This window comes from Pogoniulus pusillus, chromosome 26, assembly GCF_015220805.1.
Source record: "Pogoniulus pusillus isolate bPogPus1 chromosome 26, bPogPus1.pri, whole genome shotgun sequence".
NCBI classification, from domain to species: domain Eukaryota; kingdom Metazoa; phylum Chordata; class Aves; order Piciformes; family Lybiidae; genus Pogoniulus; species Pogoniulus pusillus.
The window spans coordinates 19,307,985-19,335,036 of record NC_087289.1 but is presented as its reverse complement, the minus strand read 5'-3'; the positions used below and the strand labels follow the sequence as shown (position 1 = coordinate 19,335,036).

At 49.4% G+C, this 27,052-nt stretch overlaps 1 protein-coding gene across 3 annotated transcripts in view; it reads left to right on the top strand.

Annotated features, from left to right (window-relative positions):
- LOC135187063 (vesicle-associated membrane protein 2-like) overlaps window positions 1–26,255 on the top strand; it is an 83,316-nt gene extending 57,061 nt beyond the window's left edge. Inside the window, exons 3-5 of one of the 3 annotated variants that reach the window (XM_064165427.1) lie at window positions 11,274–11,432; window positions 13,359–13,410; window positions 25,883–26,255. In XM_064165427.1, coding sequence (XP_064021497.1) covers window positions 11,274–11,432; window positions 13,359–13,410; window positions 25,883–25,974 — 303 coding nt within the window. In that variant the 3' untranslated portion in view covers window positions 25,975–26,255. Of the gene's footprint in view, window positions 1–11,273; window positions 11,433–12,022; window positions 12,198–13,358; window positions 13,411–19,698; window positions 23,627–25,882 lie in introns of those variants that run through there. The other 2 variants (XM_064165428.1, XM_064165429.1) reach the window with 2 other exon arrangements.
- The last annotated feature ends 797 nt before the right edge of the window (window positions 26,256–27,052 follow it).

Here is a 27,052-nt window from a genome sequence, read left to right as displayed (position 1 = left end):
AGTTTGTCTGCTTAGAATCACAGAACCAACCAGGTTGGAGGAGACCTCCAAGACCATGCAGTCCAACTGGACTCTTGTGGAGTATGATGGTGTAATTTTGGAAGGAACTCCTACCCAGTGCAAGGGGCCAGGGAGTAGCTCTTGGGTTTGAGGTTTCTATGGGTGAGAGCCAGGATCCACATTTTCCCCCTCCTATGTGAGCAGGAGGCTGAGGTTGGCATGGGGGGTCTCAGTCCATGGCACACGGCAGCAGGTCCTTGCTTAGCGGAGAAATCTCAGTGCAGGAGAAGCCAAGGGGGAAAAACAGTGCTGGGATTTCAGGCCTGCGAAGTCGCTAGGGTGAAACGGGTCCATAGCACCTAAGGATCGGCCCTGTTAAGCGCGGCTTTAACCCCGGCCCTGCTCTTCCCTGCCTTCCTTCCCGTCCTGCGGGGAGCGGTCCGTAGGTGGCAGCAAACACCACCGCGCTGCGCTGCGCTCCGGCTGGCTCTGCGCTGCGCTGCGCTCCGGCTGGCTCTGCGCTGCGCTGCGCTGCGGCTGGCTCTGCGCTGCGCTGCGCTGCGGCTGGCTCTGCGCTGCGCTGCGCTGCGGCTGGCTCTGCGCTGCGCTGCGCTGCGGCTGGCTCTGCGCTGCGCTGCGGCTGGCTCTGCGCTGCGCTGCGCTGCGGCTGGCTCTGCGCAGCCCTCCGCACCCAGACCCGCACCTCAGCAACGCGCCTCAGGCTGAAACAGCATTTCAGCTATATCCATGCCGAGTTTTCTCCTCTGAGCTCTCTAGGCATCCAGAGCTTTTTATTTAAGACCCAGATGGTTGACTTAGTCCAGCAAAAGAGCTGTTGGAGAAAAACACCGTCCTGTCAGGGGGAGGGGACACTGCAGTCAGCTTGGATTCAGTAAGTGCCTCTGATGGGGGAAAAAGAAGAATGGTTAGGAAATGTTGCAGTATTTTGTTTCAATGTTTTCAAAGTGTTCAAATGTGGGAGTTGGGCTCTGCTGCCAGGCAAGCAGCTACAGAACAAGGGGACACAGTCTCAAGCTGTGCCAGGGCAGGTCTAGGCTGGATGTTAGGAGGAAGTTGTTGGCAGAGAGAGTGATTGGCACTGGAATGGGCTGCCCAGGGAGGTGGTGGAGTCACTGTCCCTGGAGGTGTTCAAGAAAAGCTTGGATGGGGCACTTAGTGCCATGGTCTGGCTGATTGGCCAGGGCTGGGTGCTAGGTTGGGCTGGCTGAGCTTGGAGGTCTCTTCCAACCTGCTTGATTCTGTGAGACTGTGACATATTTTAAAATGCTGAGATGATAGAATTGTAGAATGTTAGAATCAGCCAGGTTGGAAGAGACCTCCAAGCTCATCCAGTGCCAGAGCTCTGAAGGAATTGGCTAATGCAGTTGCAAAGCCACTCTCCATGATATTTGAAAAGTCCTGGCAGTCAGGTGAAGTCTCTGGAAACCAAATAAGGGAAACTTGATACCCATTTTAAATAAAAGATAAAAAAGAGGACCTGGAAAGCACCACCCTGTCAGCCTCACCTCCGTGTCTTGGAAGATCATGGAACAGATCTTCCTAGAATCATAGAATCAACCAGGTTGGAAGAGACCTCCAAGATCATCCAGTCCAACCTAACACCCAGCCCTAACCAATCAACCAGACCATGGCACTAAGTGCCCCATCCAGTCTTTTCTTGAAGACCCCCAAGGACGGTGCCTCCACCACCTCCCTGGGCAGCCCATTCCAATAGGAAATCACTCTCTCTGTGAAGAACTTCTTCCTACTGAAACATGTGGAGGGCAGGCAGGCGAATCCAGACAGATTAGCATGGCTTCATCAAGGACAAGTCCTGCCTGACTAACCTAGTGGCTTTCTAAGATGGTGCAACTCCATCAGTGGTCAAGGGAAGATCAACAGGTATCATCTATGTGGACTTTTGTAAAGCCTTTGACACAGTTCCCCCCAACATCCTTCTCTCTACACTTGTGATATGGATCTGGTGGATGGACTGTCCAGCAGGTAAGGAGCTGGTTGGATGACTGCATACAAAGAGCAGTGGTCAATGGCTCAATGCCCAGGTGGAGATGGGTGATAAGTGGTGTCCCTCAAGGGTTTGTACTGGGAGCAGTGCTGTTCAGCATCTTCAGCAGTGATACAGACAGTGAGAGCACACCCTCAGCAAGTTTGCAGATGAGACCAAGCTGAGTGGTGTGATCGATAAGACCAAAGGACAAGATGCCATCCAGAGGGACCTGGACAGGCTGGAGCACTGGGCTGAGCAGGATCTGGTGAAGCTCAATAAGGCAAAGAGCAAGGTCCTGCACCCAGATCAGGGCAACCCTTGATGTCAGTACAGGGTTACTGATGAGATTGAGAGCCCTGCAGAAAAGGACTTGAGGATGAGAAGCTGCACATGAGCCAGCAATGCACACTTGCAGCCCAGGTCAATGGCATCCCAGGCTGCATAAGAAGGCGTGTGGCCAGAAGGTTGAGAGAGCTGGCTCTGCCACTCTGCTCTGGTGAGACCTCACCTGCAGTACTGTGGCCAGCTATGAGGACAAGCTGAAAGAGTTGGGGCTGTTCAGCCTGGAGAAAAGAAGGCTCTGGGGAGATTTATAGCTACATTAAAAAATCTGAAGGGGACCTATAGGGGAGTGTGGGATGGAAGAGCAGGCAGTGAGATGGATTAGGAGCTGGTTACAAGACAGAGTTCCAAGAGTGGTGATCAATGGTGCCAGGTCCAGCTGGAGACCTGTAACCACTGGAGTCCCCCAGGGATCAGTGCTGGGGCCAGTCCTGTTCAACATCTTCATCAATGCCATTGATGAGGGCACAGACAGACAGAGGCTGCTCAGCAAGTTTGCTGCTGACACCAAGCTGGGAGGCTTGGCTGAGACAGCTGCAGGCTGTGCTGCCATCCAGAGAGACCTGGGCAGACAGAGCTGGGCACAGAGGAACCAGATGAAGTTCAACAAGGACAAGTGCAGAGTCCTGCACCTGGGGAGGAATAACAAACTGCAGCAGTACAGGCTGGGAGGTGACTGCTGGAGAGCAGCCCTGTGGAGAGGGACCTGGGGGTCCTGGTGGCTAACAAGTTCCCCATGGCACAGCAATGTGCCCTTGTGGCCAAGAGGGCCTGTGGGATCTTGGAGTGTATTAGGAAGATGGAGGTTCTCCTCCCCCTCTACTGTGCCCTGGTGAAACCTCATCTTGAATACTGTGTTCAGTTTTGGGCTCCCCAGTTGAAGAGGGACAGGGATCTGCTGGAGAGGGTCCAGTGGAAGGTTATGAGGATGATGAGGGGACTGGAGGACATGGCTGATGAGGAGAGGCTGAGGGACCTGGGACTTCTTTAGTCTGGAGAAGAGCAGGCTGAGAGGGGATTTAATAAATGTTTATGAACATCTGAGAGCTGCCAGGAGGGGACAGGCTCTGCTCACTGCTCCCTGGGATAGGACAAGAAGCAATGGGTGTAAGCTGCAGCACAGGAGGTTCCAGCTCAACACAAGGAGGAACTTCTGTACTGTAAGGGTCCCAGAGCACTGGCTCAGGCTGCCCAGAGAGGTTGTGGAGTCTCCTTCTCTGGAGCCTTTCAAGGCCTGTCTGGATGTGTTCCTGTGTGACCTGAGCTAGATTGTTTGGTCCTGCTCTGCAGAGATGTTGGACTCAATGATCTCCTTGGGTCCCTTCCAAGCCCTAACATCCTGTGAGCCTATGACTGTTTAGAAGGGCTTGTAGCCATAGGAAGAGGGGCAATGGGTTGAAAATGGAGCAGAATTAGCCATAAGGAGGAAGTTCTTTACCATGAGAGTCGTAAAGTGCTGGAATAGGTTACCCGTGGCCCTGACCCTAGAGACATTCAAGATCAGACTTGACATAGCCCTGGGCAGCCTGCTCTAGTTGGAGGTGCCCCTGCTGACTGCAGGGGGTTGGCCGAGATGACCTTTGGGGGTCCCTTTCAGCTTGATGCAAACTGTGAACCTGTGAAAATTTTCATTATGGCACTCTGTACCAACTCAAAAGTCAGCTAAATGTCAGCTGAGAAATGAAAACAAAAGGGGTTTTATCTGATACAAAGTTAAATGCTTTGAAAGTTTTGAGCTGGAAAAGTAAATAAGAAAAATTGAGTTGACCAAAAGGTTTGATTTCATAAACAGATGGGAACAAGTGAAACAAGCCTTTGGAGCTCTGGAACAGCCTTTAACCCTGTGCTGGTCCTGTCAAAGGTTCCTTTGCTGCTGGTTTCACCTCTCTGTATTTAAATGCTGTGTTTCGGTAACCCTGGGGGGGGGGGCACATGCTGGTGAGATAATTGTAAATGCAAACACACAGGCTGCCTTGCTACAGGCTGTGAAAAGTGGGAGAGCAGCAACCACACTCTGCTAGAGTAAGTGGGCACAGCATCACCGAGACTGGTGTGCGACCCAGCAGCTACCCCAGTGCTGAATTCCTACAGCAGCTCTGGCTTGCTAGGAGGCTTTGGTCTAACTCAGTGAGAGAGTGGTGGGGAATGGTGCCACATCCAGCTGGCAGTTGGCACCAGTGTTGTTCTCCAAGGATCGGTGCTGGGCCCAGTCCTGTTCAGTGTCTTCATTGATAATCTGGATGGGTGGGCAGAGGCCAATGGATGAGACTGAACAAGGCCAAGTGCAGGGTTCTGCACTTTGACCACAACAACCCCAAGCAGCACTATAGCCACAGTGGCTGGAGGGCAGCCAGGCAGAGAGGGAGCTGGGGGTGCTGGTAGAGAGCAGTTGAACATGAGGCAGCAGTGCCCAGGTGGCCAAGAGAGCCAACAGCATCCTGGGCTGGCTCAGGAGCAGTGTGGGCAGCAGGACAAGGGAGGTTATTCTTCCTCTGTACTCAGCACTGCTCAGGCCACTCCTTGAGTGCTGTGTCCAGTTCTGGGCTCCTCAATTCAAGAGAGATGTTGAGGTGCTGGAAGGTGTCCAGAGAAGGGCAGCAAGGCTGAGGAGGGGCCTGGAGCACAGCCCTGTGAGGAGAGGCTGAGGGAGCTGGGGGTGTGCAGCCTGCAGCAGAGGAGGCTCAGGGCAGAGCTCATTGCTGGCTGCAGCTACCTGAAGGGAGGCTGTAGCCAGGTGGGGTTGGTCTCTTCTGCCAGGCAACCAGCAACAGAACAAGGGGACACAGCCTCAAGTTGTGCCAGGGGAGATCTAGGCTGGATGTTAGGAGGAAGTTGTTGCCAGAGAGAGTGATTGGCATTGGAATGGGCTGCCCAGGGGGTGGTGGAGTCGCTGTCCCTGGAGGTGTTGAAGCCAAGCCTGGCTGAGGCACTTAGTGCCATGGTCTAGCTGATTGGATAGGGCTGGGTGCTAGGTTGGGCTGGATGAGCTTGGAGGTCTCTTCCAACCTGGTTGATTCTCTGACTGTATAATCCACATGCATGCCAAGGCTTCACCTCTCGTGCACTGGCTGTGCACACTTTCACAGAGGCTGTGCAGTGAGGAGCCAGCAGCTCCTTACTACAACTCAGGGCTGAATTTTCTCAGGTAAATCTTTTTCCATCCTGCAATTTCAATCATGAGTTCAAGTTATGGCTGGGAACTCATCTTGTTGGAGAAAGCTCTGCAGAATAAGTCAATTCATGAGGCAGGAAATCCATGGAGTTCCCTTTGCATGGGGCCTTTATCTAGGTAATTCCTCTTAAGAGTTGCCAAGGGTGGAGGCAGAGCCCAGCTCACCTGGGAGTGCTTGGTAAAGACATGCCCTTGGAACAGCTCCAAGTGCACCTGGCATTTTGGGAATTGCCTTTCTGAGAGAAGGGTGCTTCAAAGATCACAAGGCTTATAACTGGACCTGTGGAATATCACAGTATCACAGTCTCACAGTGTCACAGTATCACAATGTCACAGTATCATAGTGTCACCAAGGTTGGAAGAGACCTCACAGACCATCAAGTCCAACCTTTTACCACAGAGCTCAAGGCCAGACCATGGCACCAAGTGCCACATCCAATCCTGCCTTGAACAGCTCCAGGGACGGCGACTCCACCACCTCCCCGGGCAGCCCATTCCAGTGTCCAATGACTCTCTCAGGGAAGAACTTTCTCCTCACCTCCAGCCTAAATCTCCCCTGGCACAGCTTGAGGCTGTGTCCTCTTGTTCTGGTGCTGGCCACCTGAGAGAAGAGAGCAACCTCCTCCTGGCCACAACCACCCCTCAGGTAGTTGCAGACAGCAATAAGGTCTCCCCTGAGCCTCCTCTTCTCCAGGCTAACCAATCCCAGCTCCCTCAGCCTCTCCTCGTAGGGCTGTGCTCAAGGCCTCTCCCCAGCCTCGTTGCCCTTCTCTGGACACGCTCAAGCATCTCAATGTCCCTCCTAAACTGGGGGGCCCAGAACTGAACACAGCACTCAAGGTGTGGTCTAACCAGTGCAGAGTACAGGGGCAGAATGACCTCCCTGCTCCTGCTGGCCACACCATTCCTGATGCAGGCCAGGATGCCACTGGCTCTCTTGGCCACCTGGGCACACTGCTGGCTCATGTTCAGGTGGGTATCAATCAGCATCCCCAGATCCCTCTCTGTTTGGCTGCTCTCCAGCCACTCCGACCCCAGCCTGTATCTCTGCATGGGGTTGCTGTGGCCAAAGTGCAGCACCCTGCACTTGGAGCTATTGAAGCCATCCCCTTGGACTCTGCCCATTTGTCCAGGTGGTCAAGGTCCCACTGCAGAGCTCTTCTGCCCTCCAACCCAGCCACATCTGCCCCCAGCTTGGTGTCATCTGCAAACTTGCTGATGACTGACTCCATGCCCTCATCCAGGTCATCAATGAAGATGTTAAAGAGGATGGGGCCCAGCACTGATCCCTGAGGGACACCACTAGTGACAGCTGCCAGCTGGATGTGGCACCATTCACCACCACTCTCTGGGCTCAGCCCTCCAGCCAGTTCCTAACCCAGCACAGAGTGTTGCCATCCAAGCCGTGGGCTGACAGCTTAGCCAGCAGTTTGCTGTGGGGGACAGTGTCAAAGGCCTTGCTGAAGTCCAGATAGAGCACATCCACAGGCCTCCCCACATCCACCAAGCAGTCACCTGATCATAGAAGGAGATCAGGTTGGAGAGGCAGGATCTGCCCTTCCTAAACCCATGCTGGCTGGACCTGAGCCCTTTGCCATCTCTCAGGTGTGCTCTTATCACCCCCAAGATAACCTGCTCCATTAGATTCCCTGGCACTGAGGTCAGGCTGACAGGTCTGTAGTTCCCAGGTTCCTCCATCCCACCCTTCTTGTGGATGGGGACCACGTTGGCAGTTTCCAGTCTCCTGGGAACCTCTCTGGTGAGCCAGGACTGCTGGAAAATGATGGAGAGCAGCTTGGCCAGCTCAGCTGCCAGCTCTCTCAGCACCCTGGGATGGATCCCATCTGGTCCCATGGACTTGTGGGTGTCCAGGTGGCTCAGTAGGTCCTGAACTAATTCTTCATGAATTTCCAGGGGAACACACTGCTCCCCGACCCCATCCCCCAGTTCAAGAGGCCACTTGCCCTGAACTCCTCCCTCCTTGCTGCTGAAAACTGAGGTGAAGAAGGCATTCAGGACCTCAGCCTTTTCTACATCATCAGTTATAGTATTCCCCTCCTGGTCCAGTAAGCAGTGGAGGCTCTTCTTGCCCTTCTTTCTAGCATTGATACATTTATAAAAGTGCTTTTTGTTATCTTTCATGGAAGTGGCAGCCTAAGTTCTAGCTGGGCCTTAGCCTCTCTAATTTTTCTCCTACATAATCTGGCTACAGATTAGTAACTGTAGAAGCTGTTGGAGAGAGATTGAGTTTGTCTGTTAGCCCTGAACTCTCAGAGGAGTCTGCAGTTGTTGAACAGCATAATATAGAGGATGTGCAGTTGCCAATTGCCACTCCAACTGTACACCATAGGCAATACAGAACAAACCATGACTCCTTGGTGCCCATACATGACCTGATTGGTTGTCTGGAGCACCAGGACCCCATTAAAAACCCATTCACCTTCCAGCAGTGCAATATGGCCTGTGCAAAAGGCAAATGGAGAATGGCCATTGACAGTTGGCTTCCATGGCCTAAATGAAGGAGGCTTTTGTCTAGCTCAACGAGAGAGTGGTGGTGAATGGTGCCACATCCAGCTGGCAGCCAGCCACTAGTGGTATTCCCCAAGGATCAGTGCTGGGACCAGTCCTGTCCAGTATCTTCGCTGATGATCTGGACAAGGGCATTGAGTCCAGCATCAGTAAGTTTGCAGATGACACCAAGCTAGGAGCAGCTGTGGATCTGTTGGAGGGTAGGAGAGCCCTGCAGAGGGACCTTGACAGGATGGATAGGTGGGCTCCCATGAGTTCTGCTGTGCCAGACATGTTAGAACTCCAGTATGAGCTGGAATCCAAGGAGGCTCAATGGTTTGCAACCATAGATGTTGCCAATGCCTTCTTCTCTATTCCAATAGCAGAGGAATGCAAGCCTCAGTTTGCTTCCACCTGGAGGGGGTTCAGTATCCATTTAACTGTTTGCCCCAGGGGTGTCAGCACAGCTCAGCCATCTGTCATGCAGTGACTCATGATGCGCTGGAGAAAGGTGGAGCTCCAGAGCACCTGCAGTTCATTGGTGACATCATTGTCTGGGGGAACACAGCAGGAGAAGTGTCTGGGAAGGGCAACAAGATAATTGCCATGCTGCTGAAGGCAGGTCTCACCATAAAGCCAGACAAGGTGGAAGCACCTGCTAGAGAGGTCCAGCTCCTGGGAATTTGTTGGCACTGTGGCCCCTGCCACATTCCAGTGGATGTGATAAAGTTTCTGCCATGGCAAATCCCAGGAATAAGAAGGTTACATTATCTTTCTTAGGAGCAGTTGGGTTTGGGATCCAGGAAAAGTCACATAAAATTTGTATGGAAAAGCATGGCTCGGGCTTAGTGATGACTGGACCAATGTCAACCAAATTGTATTATAGAGGTACTGGTCCCCATCAGGTTTTTGTATCCATAGTGATGTAGCTAGTTGTAGGCTAAAAGAAATGAAAAGCTTTAATGAGACTAATTAAGGTATTTCATAATAGCCCTTTATTTTTTAACCCTGAAGGGCTTATGAGCACAGTTCACAGTATCACAGTGTCACAGTATTATCAGGATTGGAAGAGACCTCACAGATCATCAAGTCCAACCCTTTACCACAGAGCTCAAGGCCAGACCATGGCACCAAGTGCCACGTCCAGTCCTGCCTTGAACAGCTCCAGGGACGGCGACTCCACCACCTCCCCGGGCAGCCCATTCCAGTGTCCAATGACTCTCTCAGGGAAGAACTTTCTCCTCACCTCCAGCCTAAATCTCCCCTGGCACAGCCTGAGGCTGTGTCCTCTCATTCTGGCGCTGGCCACCTGAGAGAAGAGAGCAACCTCCTCCTGGCCACAACCTCCCCTCAGGTAGTTGTAGACAGCAATAAGGTCTCCCCTGAGCCTCCTCTTCTCCAGGCTAACCAATCCCAGCTCCCTCAGCCTCTCCTCGTAGGGCTGTGCTCAAGGCCTCTCCCCAGCCTCGTCGCCCTTCTCTGGACACGCTCAAGCATCTCAATGTCCCTCCTAAACTGGGGGGCCCAGAACTGAACACAGTACTCAAGGTGTGGTCTAACCAGTGCAGAGTACAGGGGCAGAATGACCTCCCTGCTCCTGCTGGCCACACCATTCCTGATGCAGGCCAGGATGCCACTGGCTCTCTTGGCCACCTGGGCACACTGCTGGCTCATGTTCAGGCAGGTATCAACCAGCACCCCCAGATCCCTCTCTGTTTGTCTGCTCTCCAGCCACTCCGATGGCTGCAATGCTCATCTTCTTCTCACAGTGTTTGTTCCCATAGGCATGGGCTTTGAGGCACTGCCCAGGTAGCTGCTTTTGTACCAGCAGAAGGCTGGTTTCATAGAATCAAAGAATCAACCAGGTTGGAATTGACCTCCAAGCTCATTCAGTCCAAACCATCACCCAGCCCTGTCCAACCAACCAGACCATGGCACTAAGTGCCTCATCCAGATGGGCAGAGTCCAATGGGATGGCATTCAATAGCTCCAAGTGCAGGGTGCTGCACTTTGGCCACAACAACCCCATGCAGAGATACAGGCTGGGGTCGGAGTGGCTGGAGAGCAGCCAGGAAGAAAGGGACCTGGGGGTACTGATTGATACCTGCCTGAACATGAGCCAGCAGTGTGCCCAGGTGGCCAAGAGAGCCAATGGCATCCTGGCCTGCATCAGGAGCAGTGTGGCCAGTAGGACAAGGGAGCTTATTCTTCCCCTGTACTCAGCACTGCTCAGGCCACACCTTGAGTACTGTGTCCAGTTGTGGGCCCCTCAATTCAAGAGAGATGTTGAGGTGCTGGAACATGTCCAGAGAAGGGCAACGAAGCTGGTGAGGGGCCTGGAGCACAAATCCTATGAGGAGAGGTTGAGGGAGCTGGGCCTGTTTAGCCTGGAGAAGAGGAGGCTCAGGGGTGATCTTATTACTGTCTACAACTACCTGAAGGGGCATTGTAGCCAGGTGGGGGGTGGTCTCTTCTCCCAGGGAACCAGCAATAGAACAAGGGGACACAGTCTCAAGTTGTGCCAGGGTAGGTATAGGCTGGATGTTAGGAAGAACTTCTTCACAGAGAGAGTGATTGGCATTGGAATGGGCTGCCCAGGGAGGTGGTGGAGGCACTGTCCCTGGGGGTCTTCAAGAAAAGACTGGATGAGGCACTTAGTGCCATGGTCTGGTTGACTGGATAGTGCTGGGTGCTAGGTTGGACTGGATGATCTTGGAGGTCTCTTCCAACCTGGTTGATTCTATGATTCTATGATTCTATGTTTCTACAACTACCTGAAGGGTGGTTGTGGCCAGGGGGAGGTTGCTCTCTTCTCTCAGGTGGCCAGCACCAGAACAAGAGGACACAGCCTCAGGCTGTGCCAGAGGAGATTTAGGCTGGAGGTGAGGAGAAAGTTCTTCACTGAGAGAGTCATTGGACACTGGAATGGGCTGCCCGGGGAGGTGGTGGAGTCGCCGTCCCTGGAGCTGTTCAAGGCAGGACTGGACGTGGCACTTGGTGCCATGGTCTGGCCTTGAGCTCTGTGGTAAAGGGTTGGACTTGATGATCTGTGAGGTCTCTTCCAACCTTGGTGATACTGTGAGACTGTGATACCTCTGGGGACGGTGACTCCACCACCTCCCTGGGCAGCGCATTCCAATGCCAATCACTCAGTATGATATGTGATATTCCAGGGTGGGAACATACAGGTGACCTTCAGCTTTACGTGTGTGTTTAATCTAACATGAGGCTGTGCCTTTGCAGGTGGTAGACATCATGAGAATGAACGTGGACAAGGTGCTAGAAAGAGACCAGAAGCTATCAGAGCTCGACAACCGCGCAGATGCATTGCAAGCAGGTGCCTCACAGTTTGAAACCAGTGCAGCCAAACTGAAGAGAAAATACTGGTGGAAAAATTGCAAGGTAAAGAATGTAAATTTTTGTTAAGAATCACTTAATGACAGACATTACTTTCACTTTCATTTATTGGGACTTTGCTTGCAGGATGGCACCTCTTAGTGGTCTCTTCTTACCAAGACCAGAAAGAGATGCCTTACCTTCTGGGCACCAGGATAAGAAGTCAATCGACTTTGATCTTTACCAGAACCTATCTTCAGACAATTTCTGCAGTATATAAAAGCTAGATGTAAATGTCGATGCTTCAGTGGCTGCCTGCCTATAGGGAGGGGAGTGCACACCTTGTTAATTCGTGTCAGCTCCCTGTGGGAACCACAAAACCTGAGCAGCCATAGCAAGTTTTAGCAGCAGGTATAACAATGCTTTCTCCTGGTGGGAGATCATCAGTCTCTCGATCCTTCTTTAGAATGGTAAACTACAAAAAAACACCTTGGTTCCACAAACCACTGTGAGAATAGAGGAAATGACTGTTCTTTTAAAGAGGAATAGATTAGGATAGAGCAGGGCTGTAATCAACCAGCTCTCTCCCCTGTCGCCTTCAAAGTCTCATCTTTTCACACTAACAGAGATACCTTCACTTTCCTTTGGTTTTTCAGATCTCCCATCAGGATCTGTTTTTTTTCTGGACCCAGAAACTTCAGCTCCTTTTATTTGTATAAGACCTTTGCTTCTTTCTACTTACCACTAACGTGAACACTATGCCAAAAGTTCAGCTTCATTTCCACTTCTCTTCAATACCACTTTTGCTGATGATTGTTCATGTCCAGCCAAATAAACCTATGTGTTCCTAAAGGAGAACCCCAAATGTGTCTCTCGGCAGTCTGTTGCCTGCTTTGCCTCTTCCATTCACAGTGCTATGAAGCACAAAGCATGGGAAAGTATTCTGGGTAAACTACATGCAGAAACACCCTAGCAAAAGTGGATCTAGGTGAGAAGCTCAGCCAAGCAGTTCCTCTGAGCCTCTTCTAGCTGTTGCCCAGTTGCTTTGACTGACAGTGCAGCAAGCAGGGCTTTTGGGAGCTGCAGACACAGATTTTGAGCTCAGTTCATTCATGCTGACTGCAGTCACCACACCAGACCTTCAAACCTGCCCTCATTCTCTTTTCTTCATTGTCCCTTCCTGCTTTGCCCTGACAAAGAGAACCTCCCATGTCCTTCCCCTGCCTCCCAACACCCAAAGGAGGAGAAATACCAGATAAATCTCCTGCAAGTGAGTGGCTGGCTCTGCTCTCCAGTAGGGAGAAGTGAAGGCCTTCATTTGAGATGTCCCTGATTGTTGTTTTGCAGTCTTCCCATTCTCGATAGGGTGATGATGGGAATCAGCCTGCAGTATCTCTGGGGCCTCATGATCACTCGGCAGGTCTCGTGTGGGAGCCTCTGCCCTACACAACTCGGTGCTGGTATGATCTGTGCACAGCTGGCTGTGATCTGTCTGTGGGAACAGACTTCAACTTTCCAAGGGGCTATTTTCAGCTAACATGCTGGAAATTCTGCTGGCTGTCATAGGCTCTGTCTCCCAACAGCACAAGTACTCAAAGCCACCACAAATAGCTGCTGGGCACTAGATAGCACCGTGTGCCTCTTCCCTGGCTGGGAAACATGGGGAACAAGTGATATGTGGCCATGTGTGAACCCAGCCACTTAAATCGCCTCTGAAGTTGTTCTCCTTCAGAATTTTCCTTGTCTTTACTGCTGGGAATGGACAAGGTTGGAATGGTCACTGTATTAGCTGATCAGGAAGAACTTGCTACCTCTGGCAGGATGCTATGTCCCTTGCTGACGGCCAGCTCTTCCTGAAACTGACAATGTATCTGGGGCCTTAACAAGCCTGTTGGAGTGTTTGCAGTTAACAGTGCAAGGAATGAGGCAGGAAGAGAATGTCTTTCCTGTGAAAACCTGACTATGTTTTTCCTCAAAACTCTCTTTTTCTAGATGATGATCATCCTCGGTGTAGTATGCGCAGTCATTCTCATTATAATTATAAGTGAGTAATTCATTTTCTCTTCTGTTTATCATCTCAGTAGCTCTGTGACTTACAAAGTGCTTGTATACTGGGGAAAAAAAAGAAACAAAGCAGAAGGTGGCTCTGAAATATTTAAACTGCTTAATTTGCTGAATTCCCCTTCTAGCACCATGCTGTTAGGCTGAGAATTACTGCAAACTCTCTGGACAGCTGTATAGGTGGGATTTGTTGGTGTTTAATATATTTCACACTAACACATTGCATGACTTTCCCTAGGATTAAAAATTCTCCATTTCCTCCTTTTTATGTGATTTTATGCAGTCTCAGATATCTTCCTTTCATCACCATCAGTGCCACAGTCTTGGTGTTTCCTAGTGAGAACAGTAACATTTGAAGAGTAACGTTGAGGGCAAAGGCTCCCAGGCAAACAGACACCTGATGGATTGTTTTGAAGAGTGTAGGTGCCTGGGTCCCACCCAATCAGCCACAACTGCAGATGTTGGTGCTTTGGAAAATTCCTTTGCATCCCGAGTACCTAAGCAGTGTTAAAAGATGCCCAAAGTCCTGCTGATTCCTCCTCTCCGAAGGTGGTCTGAGCGCACTCATTTGTCACAGGAAAAGACAGCATCTGCATGAATAATGGCAGTCATGCTGCTTTGGAGCCAGGGATCTTGTAGTGACAGGAACCCAACATGTCATTTATGTAACCTGTTAGCAACAGGCATTATGTGACATAACTGCAAGATGGCATCAAACCAGCCAGCAGCCCAGAAGGGCTTCGTCAGGAGCGGGGTTATGGATATGGATTAATTCCCCAGCTCTCAAATTACATGCCTTGCATTCTGCCTGTTTCCATTTTGCTCTGTTGCTTCTGCAAAGCAGGTTCACAGAATCACCTGTAAACATGACTAAATGGATTGAGACACATGTGGTGGTTTACCAGTCTTACGAATGCTGGCACCAGAGTAACCCAGGACAGTTCTAGGGTTCCGTAACGCTGATAGGGCAAGGATGGGAAATGGCTAGATATTAAATAACTTTATTCACTGGGGGACTCGAAGCAACTGGTTTGGGCCTTTGCTCTGGGCAGCCAGGTGTGCAGCTGCTGAACAGGTTGCTCTGCACACATGTATCAGTGAGCATTTCTTAACAAGGAAGGAAAAGCAGGTGAGACAGCCTGTACTTTCTCCTTGGAAGTTAAGGCTGAAAAGATAAGTAGTAATCATAGAAGGCTTTGGAAAAGACCTCAAAGATATCGTCGAGGCCAACCACCTGCTGTTTCCTGGCCTGCTGGGTGCCTGTCCTGGTGTGTTCAGAACACACCTAGCAGGTGTGATCCAGCTGAGGTTGGGGTTAGGATATTTGATCAGAACTCGACTGTCACGTCACCCAACTCGCGTCATGGCTCACCGCCGCCAGAGCTAGCCCAGCGAGGCTGAAACGGCCACAGCTGGCAGCAAAGCTCAGGCAGACTTAAATGCGTTTGAGCTCTGGATGGGAAATGATTTTTGCAGTCTATTTGATGCTTCTGCAGCAGTGCCCAGAGGTTGCAACTTCAGGAAGGACCCCGTGCACAGAACTCAATGGTGTGTTTATTTATAGTAGCTTTCGAGTAGCTGTTGAAATGCCGCTGACATCAAGCGTTCGAGAATTCTAGCCCATGAGTTGGCAGCCCTCATTGAGAGGTCTGGGGGGGGTAGGGGATGGAACCAGGCTCTCCACGAAGGAAGGTGAGAGTGGTAAGCCAGTGGCAAAGGTGAAAGCTGTAGTGCACGGACACTAATTCACACAGTACGGGCAACAAGCAGGATAAACTGGAAGCCTTGGTGCAACAGGAAGGCTACGATGTGTTTGCCATCACAGACACGTGGTGGGATGCATCACACGACTGGAATGCTGCAATCACAGTCTCACAGTATCATCAGGGTTGGAAGAGACCTCACAGATCATCAAGTCCAACCCTTTACCACAGAGCTCAAGGCCAGACCATGGCACCAAGTGCCACGTCCAGTCCTGCCTTGAACTGCCCCAGGGACGGCGACTCCACCACCTCCCCGGGCAGCCCATTCCAGTGTCCAATGACTCTCTCAGGGAAGAACTTTCTCCTCACCTCCAGCCTAAATCTCCCCTGGTGCAGCCTGAGGCTGTGTCCTCTCGTTCTGGTGCTGGCCACCTGAGAGAAGAGAGCAACCTCCTCCTGGCCACAACCTCCCCTCAGATAGTTGTAGACAGCAACAAGGTCTGCCCTGAGCCTCCTCTTCTCCAGGCTAACCAATCCCAGCTCCCTCAGCCTCTCCTCGTAGGGCTGTGCTCAAGGCCTCTCCCCAGCCTTGTTGCCCTTCTCTGGACACGCTCAAGCATCTCAATGTCCCTTCTAAACTGGGGGGCCAATGAGTGGATCCAGGCTCTCCAGGAAAGACAGGAGAGGGAGAAGGGGGTGAGGGGTGGCCTGTGTCTTAGGGAAGCCCTTGACAACATGGAGCTTGTAACTAATGATGAGCAGGCTGAGTGCCCATGGGTAAAAATCAGAGGGCAGCCCAATGACACACTGGTTGGAGTCTGTTCCAGGTCCCCCAGGCAGGAAGAGGAGATGGAGGTGTTGTCCTGTAAACAGCTGCAGCATCTTTCAAGCCTGCCAGCCCTTGTGCTTGTAGGTGCCTTTAACCTGCCAGTGATCTGCTGGGAACTCAACACAGCAGAGAGGAGGCAGTCTGGAAGGTTTTCAGGGAGCATAGAGGATAGCTTCCTGGCACAGCTGCTGTGCAGCCTACCGAGGTGAGGCTCTGCTCACCCTGCTGCCTGCCAATAGAGAAGGGCTGCTGGGAGCCGTGGTGGTCAGAGCCTGTCTGGGGTGCAGTGACCATGAAATAACGAAGTTTGCAGTATGCAGTGAGGCTGGGAGGGGCATCTGCAGGGCATCCACACTGCACTGCCACAGGGCAGGCTTCAGCTTATTCAAAGAACTATCTCGAAGGGTACCTTAGGAAAAAGCCCTTAAAAACAAAAGGATCCAGGAGGGTTGGACCTAATTCTAGAGAGAAATCTCGAAGGTACAGAAGAGGCTGTGCTGAAAGCAGAGCCGCTGGGGCAGGCGACCTGCCTGGGTGGCCGAGGGACTTGTGAAAGAGTAAGGGACAAAAAGAGGGCAGACCACCTTTGGGAAGAGGGGGTGGTAACTCAGGAGAAAAATAAGGATGTTGCCAAGTCGTGTAGGAAGAAAATTAGAGAGGCCAAAGGCCAGTTAGAACTTAGCCTGCCCACTGCTGGGAATGGGAACAAGAAATGTTTCTATAAATGTACCAGTGACAAAGAGAGGGGCAGGGATAACCTCCACTCTGTATTGGACAAGGAGGGGAATGCAGTGACTGGAGATGAGCAAAAGGCAGAGGTGCTCAGCACCTTCTGTGCCTCAATTTTCAGTAGCAAGGCAGGTTGTCTCGGGTCAGCTGCCTCCTGAGCTGGCAGGTGGGGTCAGGGAGCAGAGCAGCCTCCCTGTAATCCAGGAGGAAGTAGTTAGGGACTTGCTGAGCCTCTTGGGTCCTCACAAGTCTATGGAACCAGATGGGATCTGCCCTAGGGCGATGAGAGAGCTGGCAGATGAGCTGGCCAAGACACTCTCCATCATTTATCAGCAGCCCTGGCTCACTGCAGAGGTCCCTGCAGACTGAAAGCTGCCAGTGTGGTGCCCACCCACAAAAAGAGTTGGAAGGAGGACCAAGGAAATGACAGACCTGTCAGCCTGACCTCAGTGCCAGGCAAGATAATGGAGCAGTGCACCCTGAGTGCAATCACAGGGCACCTACAGGACACTGTCTGACATAGCAAACTCCTGGCCAAGCTGGCAGCCCTTGGCTTGGACAGGGGCACTCTGTGCTGGGTTAAGAACTGGCTGGAGGGCTGGGCAGTGGTGGTGAATGGAGCTACATCCAGTTGGCAGCTGGCACTAGTGGTGTGCCCCAGGGATCACTGCTGGGCCCAGTCCTGTTCAATATCTTCATTGATGATCTGGACAAGGGGACTGAGTCCACTACCAGTAAGTTTACAGATGACACCAAGTGGGGAGCAGGCATGGATGTGTTAGAGGTTCCCCTCTAGAGGGATGGGCACAGTCCAGCGCCACGAGTTTTAACAAGGCCAAGTGCAGGGCTCTACACTTTGGCCACAACAACCCCAAGCAGCACTACAGGCTGGGAACAGAGTGGCTGAGAGCAGCCAGGCAGAGAGGGACCTGGGGCTGCTGGTAGAGAGGGGCTGAAGATGAGCCAGCAGAGTGCCCAGGGGACAGGAGAGCCAATGGCATCCTGGGCTGGCTCAGGAGCAGTGTGGGCAGCAGGACAAGGGAGGTTATTCTGCCCCTGTGCTCAGCACTGCTCAGGCCACACCTTGAGTGCTGTGTCCAGTTCTGGGTTACTCAATTCAAGAGAGATTTTGAGTCACTGGGAGACACTGGAACATGCCCAGAGAAGGGCAATGAAGCTGGTGAGGGGTCTGGAGCACAGCCCTGTGAGGAGAGGCTGAGGGAGCTGGGGGTGTGCAGCCTGCAGAAGAGGAGGCTCAGGGCAGAGCTCATTGCTGTCTACAGCTGCCTGAAGGGAGGCTGTAGCCAGGTGGGGTTGGGCTCTTCTGCCAGGCAACCAGCAACAGAACAAGGGGACACAGTTTCAAACTTTACTAGGGCAGGTTCAGGTTGGATATTAGGAAGAAATTCTTCACAGCAAGAGTGATTGGCATTGGAATGGGCTGCCCAGGGAGGTGGTGGAGTCACTGTGCCTGGAGGTGTTCAAGAAAAGACTGGATGAGGCACTTAGTGCCATGGTCTGGTTGACTGGATAGGGCTGGGTGCTAGGTTGGACTGGCTGAGCTTGGAGGTCTCTTCCAACCTGGTTGATTCTATGATACTATGATTCTATGGGTTAGTTAATTAGAAGGGTTAGGTGATAGGTTGGACTCGATGATCCTCAAGGTGCCTTCCAACCCAGTTAACTCTGTGATAGTGATTTCAGTGGGAACAAGATCATAGCCTCCATGCAGGGCTGGCTATAGATGGAGGCAAATTGTGTAGGTCCTCACAACAACAACTTACCAGGGACGGTGCAGTGGCCTAAGCCCCGCTCCTACCATCCTGGTAGTGGGGCCTTGGGAAAGAAGGCTGGCTCTCTGCTGAGGAAAGAGTACATGTGGCAATGCTGGTGTTTTGAGAGATGGGGATGGTGGCTAACATGACCATCAGCCCTTGCCCTTTCTCTGCTTTGAGCCACAATCTCCTGTTTTCCACTCCAGATCCCCCTCTGAACTCCTTTTAACACAGGAGGGTATTCCTGTCCCAGCTGGGAATGCATATTGTGTGCAAGACATGTCCTGGTTTTCAGTGAGGATGTGCTGCTAGAGGTGTTTGCCATTCTCTGAGAATGGGATGAGATTGAACAAGGCCAAGTGCAGGGTTCTGCACTTTGGCCACAACAACCCCAAGCAGCACTATAGGCTGGGGACTGAGTGGCTGAGAGCAGTCAGGAGGAAAGGGACCTGGGGGTACTGATAGATAGTAGCTGAAGATGAGGCAGCAGTGTGCCCAGGTGGCCAAGAGAGCCAATGGCATCTTGGCCTGCATCAGGAGCAGTGTGGCCAGCAGGACAAGGGAGGTTATTCTTCCCCTGTACTCAGCACTGGTCAGGCCACACCTTGGGTGCTGTGTCCAGTTCTGGGCCCCTCGATTCAAGAAGGATGTTGAGGTGCTGGAACATGTCCAGAGAAGGGCAACAAAGCTGGTGAGGGGCCTGGAGCACAAATCCTATGAGGAGAGGTTGAGGGAGCTGGGCCTGTTTAGCCTGGAGAAGAGGAGGCTCAGGGGTGATCTTATTACTGTCTACAGCTACCTGAAGGGGCATTGTAGCCAGGTGGGGGTTGGGCTCTTCTGCCAGGCAACCAGCAATAGAACAAGGGGACACAGTCTCAAGTTGTGCCAGGGTAGGTATAGGCTGGATATTAGGAAGAAGTTCTTCACAGAGAGAGTGATTGGCATTGGAATGGGCTGCCCAGGGAGGTGGTGGAGGCACCGTCCCTGGGGGTCTTCAAGAAAAGCCTGGATGAGGCACTTAGTGCCATGGTCTGGTTGACTGGCTAGGGCTGGGTGCTAGGTTGGACTGGCTGAGCTTGGAGGTCTCTTCCAACCTGGTTGATTCTATGATTCTATGATTCTATGATTCTATGTGCTTTGTGAGAGAAAGCACAACAGTAACTCTGTAATAACTGCTGGTTTTTGTCTTCTTCCCTCCTTCTTTCCCCCCACCCCCCCCCTGCTTCCTTCTCCAGTTTATTTCTCCACTTGAAAAAGCAAAGAAGGAAGACTTGGCACAACTTTGTTCATATCAACCAACGATATCAGTGTTCCTTTGTTGAACTCCGCTTTTTAATTCCCAGTGTCTTGGGATTTTTGCTTGTAATAACCCATATGCATTCAGTGTGGTGTGTTTTGGAATTCTGTTGTTTCCACAAGAAACTGTACCAGCTAAATACTGCCAAGTAGTTCCATACACTGTCTTATCACTGTGTCTTAAAATGTGTACGCACTGACCTTCAGAAGCTGTAGTATGTGAAAAGGCATCCTAAACATCTCGCAATCAGAGAGTGCAGTTATGGGGAAGCTCCTGCTTAAAGGGACACTGCCAGGTGCACTGGACCCAAATCTAAGCTTGTAACAAATACTAGGGCCAGAGTTATCACTCTGAGCACATAAAGTTGGATGGGAAAAATCCATTATTAGCTGTAACTTTTTGAGGTGGTATCTACTACTGCCACTGAAGAGAGTGGTACCCACAAGTATTCACTTAAGACATTTATACTTCAACAACCTAACACAGGTTTTTTTATCTTAGCTGTAGTAGTCAAGTTTACAAACACTGCCTGCAGAAGATAAGTAGGACTGGATTAGCATCTTGTATGGATGTCAGTTTTCCCCTGTGGGGTGTTCTGCAAAGCCAGAACCCCTTGGTAAGAAAAGCAGAAGGAAAACCACACAGTGCAAAAGCATTAGCTAGCACAGTCTTGAAAATGCCAGGTGAAACGCAGCATCGCTTATGGACAAGATCCAGACTCTTCCCAAAAACTCATGGCACTGTTTGTCAGACTTCTTGAAATTCCAGTCCTCAGTACTTGGTGGCCCTGACTTAAAGCATGTGAACACCTTTGGTGATGTCTGTGGCTTCCCAGCATGACTGTCGGAAGCTGTCTCTGCATCACTTTGCAGAGAAATGGTCCCCACCGTGAGGATCATTAAACAATCAGGAAGAAGAAGATATGAGTAAACTGAGGGAAGAGGGGAGAGAGGCTGAGAAAGCAGAGGGTGCCTAGCAAAGCTTTCCTGCAGAAGAGGAAGGCAGAGCAGCACTGATCCAGAGCAGTGGTGTTAAGAGGCTTTGACGAGACTTTATTTGTGCCTGTGTATATAGCTAATAAACTACAGTGCTGCCTGTGTCGAGTGCTCAGCTGAGAGATTTTCTCACTTGATTGCTTTAAACCAACTTCTTATGTAACTAAGAGAAATGCTGTATTGCTGCCTGAGAGACAGTTCTTGCATGCTGTTGTTGTAGGGTTTCTCCCAAATGTTGAATTCCTTTCTTTCCCTTCTCTTTTTGGTGCTGAATAGCTTAATCACAGCTAACCAAACTAAACCAGAATCATCACATTTTAAGCCAGGAGATTCTGAAAGGGTCTTTCTAGGATGAATCCTTCAGAGTTCCTCAGAGGAAAAAAAACACTGGAATTTAAAAACTAAATAAATCTGTTTGGGTTTTGTGTTGTTTGGGTTTGTTTGGTTTGGGGGTTTTTGTCTGCTTGTTTGTCTCTGCAATTTAATGAGGGTATGGAAATGGTGATAATAGTAGTGTAAATATTCCCATTGTGGAGCATCTCTCTTGACATGGTCTTAGATTAAAGAACCAGAGGTCCATCCCAGAGGGTTGCAGTTGATGTATATACAAATTGTGATTAAGTAGGATTTTTCAGAGAGAGTAAGCAGTGCATTTTCCCCCCTATATGTTCACTACCTTCTACTCACATATAGTGCCTCACTGAGTAGTGAGTGATGGCTTGCTACTTTCAGAGTTACTAATGTGTTACTGAACTGCCTAGTATGCTCTGCTGATGTCAGTCATTCAGCTGAGTAGAGACATAAACAATTCTGAAGTCTCCATGGGCCAGACAGACAACTCTGTTGTGGTGAAGGACTTGCCTCCAGGAGGTGCCACAGCTGAATGCTGTGTGCAACTGAGCCTTCGTTGGGAAAGGAATAAGCTGTCCAACTTCAGGACCCCTTCTAAACTGCTAAGAAATTTGGCTGGTATGAAAGAATTATTTCCTAAGAGTGAGACCCTGCCACTCCTACCCATGTTGAGCACGGATGATCCTCAGAGGGCTCCTCTACAGGAATGGGAAAGGACACATCAGACATGAGATCTCACTGGAGATGGTACAGTCAGTAAGGTTATATCCTTCACATACCCAATGCCTTCTCCTATCACAGTCTTAACCGACTATACTGATATGGCTGCAAATACACACCAAAGAGGAATCCTCTAGCTACAGAGATGCAAAGTTTCCAAGTAACACTGCATCCTTCCACGTTTTGCATGCTTCCAGCTAATGTATCACAAGAAAGTTAATCATCTGAGTGGGAGCTTCAGGGAGAGAGTAGAGAGACTGCTGGTTGTGGAACGCGTGCTCATTCTCCCTCAAAACAGTAACTGATGGGATGACTGCTAAACGTTGGTGAGCATTTGCAAGGAAGAATTTAGTCAAGAAACTTAGCCTTTAATGGGTGTAAAATGTTTGTGTGCTAGTGAAATATGCTCAATTAATGTGTTTTACTCTTCTAAAGTAGTTTGCATGTAGAGTGCTCAATGTTTGCTAGTTGTGCTGTGTTGGTTGATTGCTATAGGTAAGCTAAGGCATGTAGCATTTCAAATCCAGCCCAGGAAGCATGAACAAGTATGTCCTTCCCTAATGCACAGACCTGGTGCCACTCCTGCAGAGGATGGTAGTACAGGGCCATCCAGGGTCATAGATTGCAAAACATCATCACCTATATGTGAGCTTGTACAGAGGACGATCTATACAAGCACAGTTGGAGCTCTTATTTGTGTTGGAGCCAGGATTGATTGCTTTCCACTCACTGCCTCTACACTTAAAATGTCCATGCAGTCACAACTGCCTGCTCGTAACAGTACATTTCCCAGGAAAAGGTTTACTCATTCCTGTTTAGTCAGCACTGCTTAGATATTCAATTTCTGAGTAGAATTTCAACTACTACCCTTCATTACTAACTACTGTCTAGGCTTTAACCTTGGGCTGCTAAAAAGGCACAAAAGGGCTTCCTTTTACCTGCTCCCTAGCAATAACTTAGGGGGCTGCAAGGACAATTGCTTTCTGACTGCCATCTTGGGGACTTAATTGAAGACTTCTTTGCTAGAGAACGAGGATTATGACTGTTTCAGCCAGAGTCAGACATCGAGGCTTGTGTGTTTTGTCCTTGCAGGATGCACTTTCTCTTGCTCTGGTTTCTGGGCCACAGCTGTACAGCAAAGATGTCAGTATGATAGGCTATTCAGAAACAGCACAGCTGAAATGCGATGGTTAGGAGCTGGGTCTGTGCTTGTACCACAGCTGCTCTTTGGCTTGCCAATGAGTGCTCATCAGCTTCTGCTGTTGAAGAACTGTTAATCGCATCCACAGGCTGTTGAAGTCCTGCTTGGGCATTGTAACTTCTTCCTTCTAATTTAGCTCTCCTCATGATAACATAAAAGTGACTTTAAACCTGACAAACTTGGTACACAGAACTTGCAGAAGTAAGCAACTGGGAAGTCCAAACAGGGCACTTGACCTGATTCTCACCTGACAACATTACATAACAGCACACTGAATCCAACGTAATCCAATATTATGGATGGAGGAGGGGAGAATCTGATAATGGTTCTGAATGTAAGCTAGGGTCTGTAAAAAAAGAAGTGGTTTAGAAATGTAGACAGTTTGACTTTTGTATCTGGCACTTTAATTCTATTGGAACCTGCATGAGGTTAGCCCTGGAACCGTGCAGGCAAATAAACTGCTTGGCTTTTTGTTTTTAAATAGGGATCTGCAATACGTGACTTAAATACTTTGATGGGAGAACAGAATGAAACATCATTAACTGTATAAGGATCTAATTAGAACAGCCACAATCTACTGTTTCGTCTGGGTAGTGAGAGCCTTTCAGATTCTTCTGTTTCTGTGTCTCATTTCTGTCACTGCTCCTCTAACAAGGCTTTATCTAACTCTATGGATAACTGTGAGCTCCTTCTTGTCAGAATACAACAGATTTTAGCTCTTAAGAGCAAGTTCATGACTTGACACCTGTGTCAGAACATACCTGTAACATGGTGCTTGATGTCTGCTGCTCAGAAATGGGAGACTTGAAGTTTGGGCACTTGTAGAAGCTCAGCTGTTGCTCAGCTCCTTTTCATGCTTTTAAGGAGTTTCTCTCCCTCCCATGAGAGGTTATGCACTCGGTGGCAGAACGTACAATCTATCAGGCTTTTTTATGATAGCACCTTGGGTGCACATGGTGTTAGACAAAGAAACTAGAGAGCACTTGGGTGTGAGCCAGAATTTACCTCTCAGCCCTGTTTCTCCTCCCCTTTAAACAAGTAAGAGGGCGAAAACTGTAGCCATATATGGCACTGGGCTTGCTCCCAAAGTACACAGTGAGTATTGGAGAAAGGCCTCGAAGAGAGCAAAGTCTCTTTGGTCTGGATTCATGTCCTGATTTGACCTTTAGACCCATAACAGACTGTAACCTTTAGGCCCCCAGTGCCGTCAGAAGTGAGAGTTGCGTTTCCAGGTGATTCTTCTTCTCACCTGATCTGAGTCCCTCTTTTTAGATGATACATTTGGTTATGCATTTTTTCATGCAACAGAGAGCACAAGCACCATTGAATTATCTTCTTGAAAAGCAAAATCAAAAAGGCAGAAGAACATAGCTTGAAAAAAACAAATAACTCTACCTGGAGGAATGATTGGCTGAAGATTTCTCAGCTAGTGACAATATTTTTAGGAGGGATAATAGACTGGGGTGTATGAAACAAGCAAATCAGAATCTCACATCAATCATTCTTTCTTCATCTAGTCTCCTTCAGAAAATGATTTGGCTGAAGATTTCTCAGCTAGTGACAATATTTTTAGGAGGGATGCCAGACTGGGGTGTATGAAACAAGCAAACCAGAATCTCACATCAATCGCTCTTTCTTCACCTGCTCTCCTTCAGAAACGCTTCTCCATTCCACTTCAGGAAGGGATTTTGTTTTCCTCTTCAGCTTATTTCCTTTCCTTATTTCATTAATGTATGGCTCCATTGATGTGCTCAGTAGCTTGTTTTCTCCATTGAGAACCAGAGGACTGCCTGCCTTTAAACGCATCCATAAAGGAGAGCTGAGCCACCCAAGGAGTTTGCCTTTCTTCCTGATGCACTGACATTTAAAAGCTACATCTCACAACAAAGAGAAACTGTGGCGGTCTGGTTACATGCAGTTTTGGTGGAGTAAACACTCGATTATTCAACAATGAGTCATTTCTGCAGTAACCTCATTCTGTCATGACTGTATCACATCTGCTAACTCTCCAAAGCAGAAACCATAACCTGTACTGGTTTAAAACATGAATACAGTGTCGTGGCTCATACGTAACACTCTATTCAACCAAAGAAGCCATGTGCTGTAAGTCTGAAAGGGCAAAGTACTTATTCTTAAAGAGAAAACATCAAAGAGAACAACAAAGATAATCAGGAAAAAGCTTCTCCATTCTTCAGCTCTTCCCGCTGTGCCTAGCTTCTCCATTATTTTTCAAGTCTCTCTTCATTCTCTTAGAAAACCTTTTTGGTTTGGAGCGTAGTGTGTTTGGAACATAGCACACTGGGGCTTGAGTTCTTCTTCTGCCCTCTGAGTTGACTCCCTGCCTTCTGCCATGCCGCTATTGTTCACCACCATCAGAGCTGAGGCAGGCCTGAGTGGAGCAGAACTTCCTCTCTGTAATGCTCTGTCACCCTCAAACCAGCTTCCACTGATGGGCTGAGAACTCTGGAGGCAGAATGCGGCTCATGGACTTTAATTTGGTTTAGAATTATGTGATACAAACCATGACTCCTAAGTGCTAGACAACAACTTTTTTTGCTGATACTTCAACTGTAACACTGGAATTTTAGTTAAATGCATCTGGCATTTCTTATAATAGCAATTTAATCAATTTCGATGGAGGAGAGGGAATGGCAAATAAGGATAGTGTGATAATGACAGGTAGTAAACCGGGAAGCAGTTCAAGTGAAATATAGCCAACATTCAGCAAGCTCTTTTTAGTAAGTGGCTATATATGCAAGCACTTTTCCTATGTCACACGTAAGCAGTGCTAGGCCACTGGAGTGCATATGGCAGTCACATTCACTGAGTTTCCTTTTTTCCCCTTAACAACACAGGAGACAGATGCAGGAAGAATGATGTAGTATTTTTTCCAGGGAGCACCATTTGGGAAAGACATGCTGCTATTGTCAGCTGCAGAAGTGGCTGAGGACTTCACCCAAGGGCTCCAGAGTGCTTGGTGCAGTAATGATAAGTACTGAACACCTACTTTGTGTTATAACACTTCAGCCTGCCAGTAATGAAGTCTTTTTGACACCTCATGCTTATTTTGCTTACCCTTGTTCCACTCTAGTATCTGTGCTTGTCCACCAAAAAGTAGTCAGAGGAGAGGATGGAAAACCACTTTGCTGAGTCCATTATACTCCTGTCATGTAAATGTGAACACATGGTGGGGGCTGAGCTTTCATAATAAAAAGGGTTTAAGAGGTATTGATGTTTGAGTCTATCCTTTGAAATAAGTTTCTCTCCCTGATATGCTGCTTAAAGTAAGAGCAAATAATGGCAGCTGCTGTTGTTTTCTTTGTAAGACCAATCTTTGGGATAGTGCATACGATGCAGCCACAGATTCATAGATGCAACAGTGCCTAATTGTTTTCAGAAGTTCAGCTACTGTCACTTACAGTACTGACCTGGAAGGTTGCAACAGTTTCTCCGTTAGTCACTGCAGTGCTGGTTAGGCCTGAAAACTCAGTGGTCACCATGGCTACTGTGCCACAAGCAAGCCACAGGGTATTAAAGAACACAAGTTCAGCCCTTCGTGAAACGTAAAGGGAAAAAGGATTCTCAATGAAAACAGAAACGTAGACTAAAAGCCAGGGGGAAGCAGTTTAACCATGACTACTAACCATTGTCTGTTGTTCAAGCTATTATTTATTTACCCACTCTACAAGTACTCAAATAATTGCATTTCAAACACAGGTATTGCTGAAAGAATGTTTTCCTAATGCAAAATTCTAATGTCTGTCTGCGTTCGAGTTGCTGTTCCTCCACAGGTCGAGAATGAAATGCTAACATAGCTAAAACACACTCACAGGTCAGCACACTCAAATGCTACTGGTAGCCCACTGTTGTCATGAAAAATGTTATTGCTCTGTCTTATAAATGAAAAGCCCTCCCTCCCCCTGCCACACGCATAGTGGAGTATTAGCCACGTTCAGCACCACTGAAAGATTAGATGCCTTCTACTCAAGAGCAGAGCTTAAAACCACCCTTCATTTGCTGTGTTT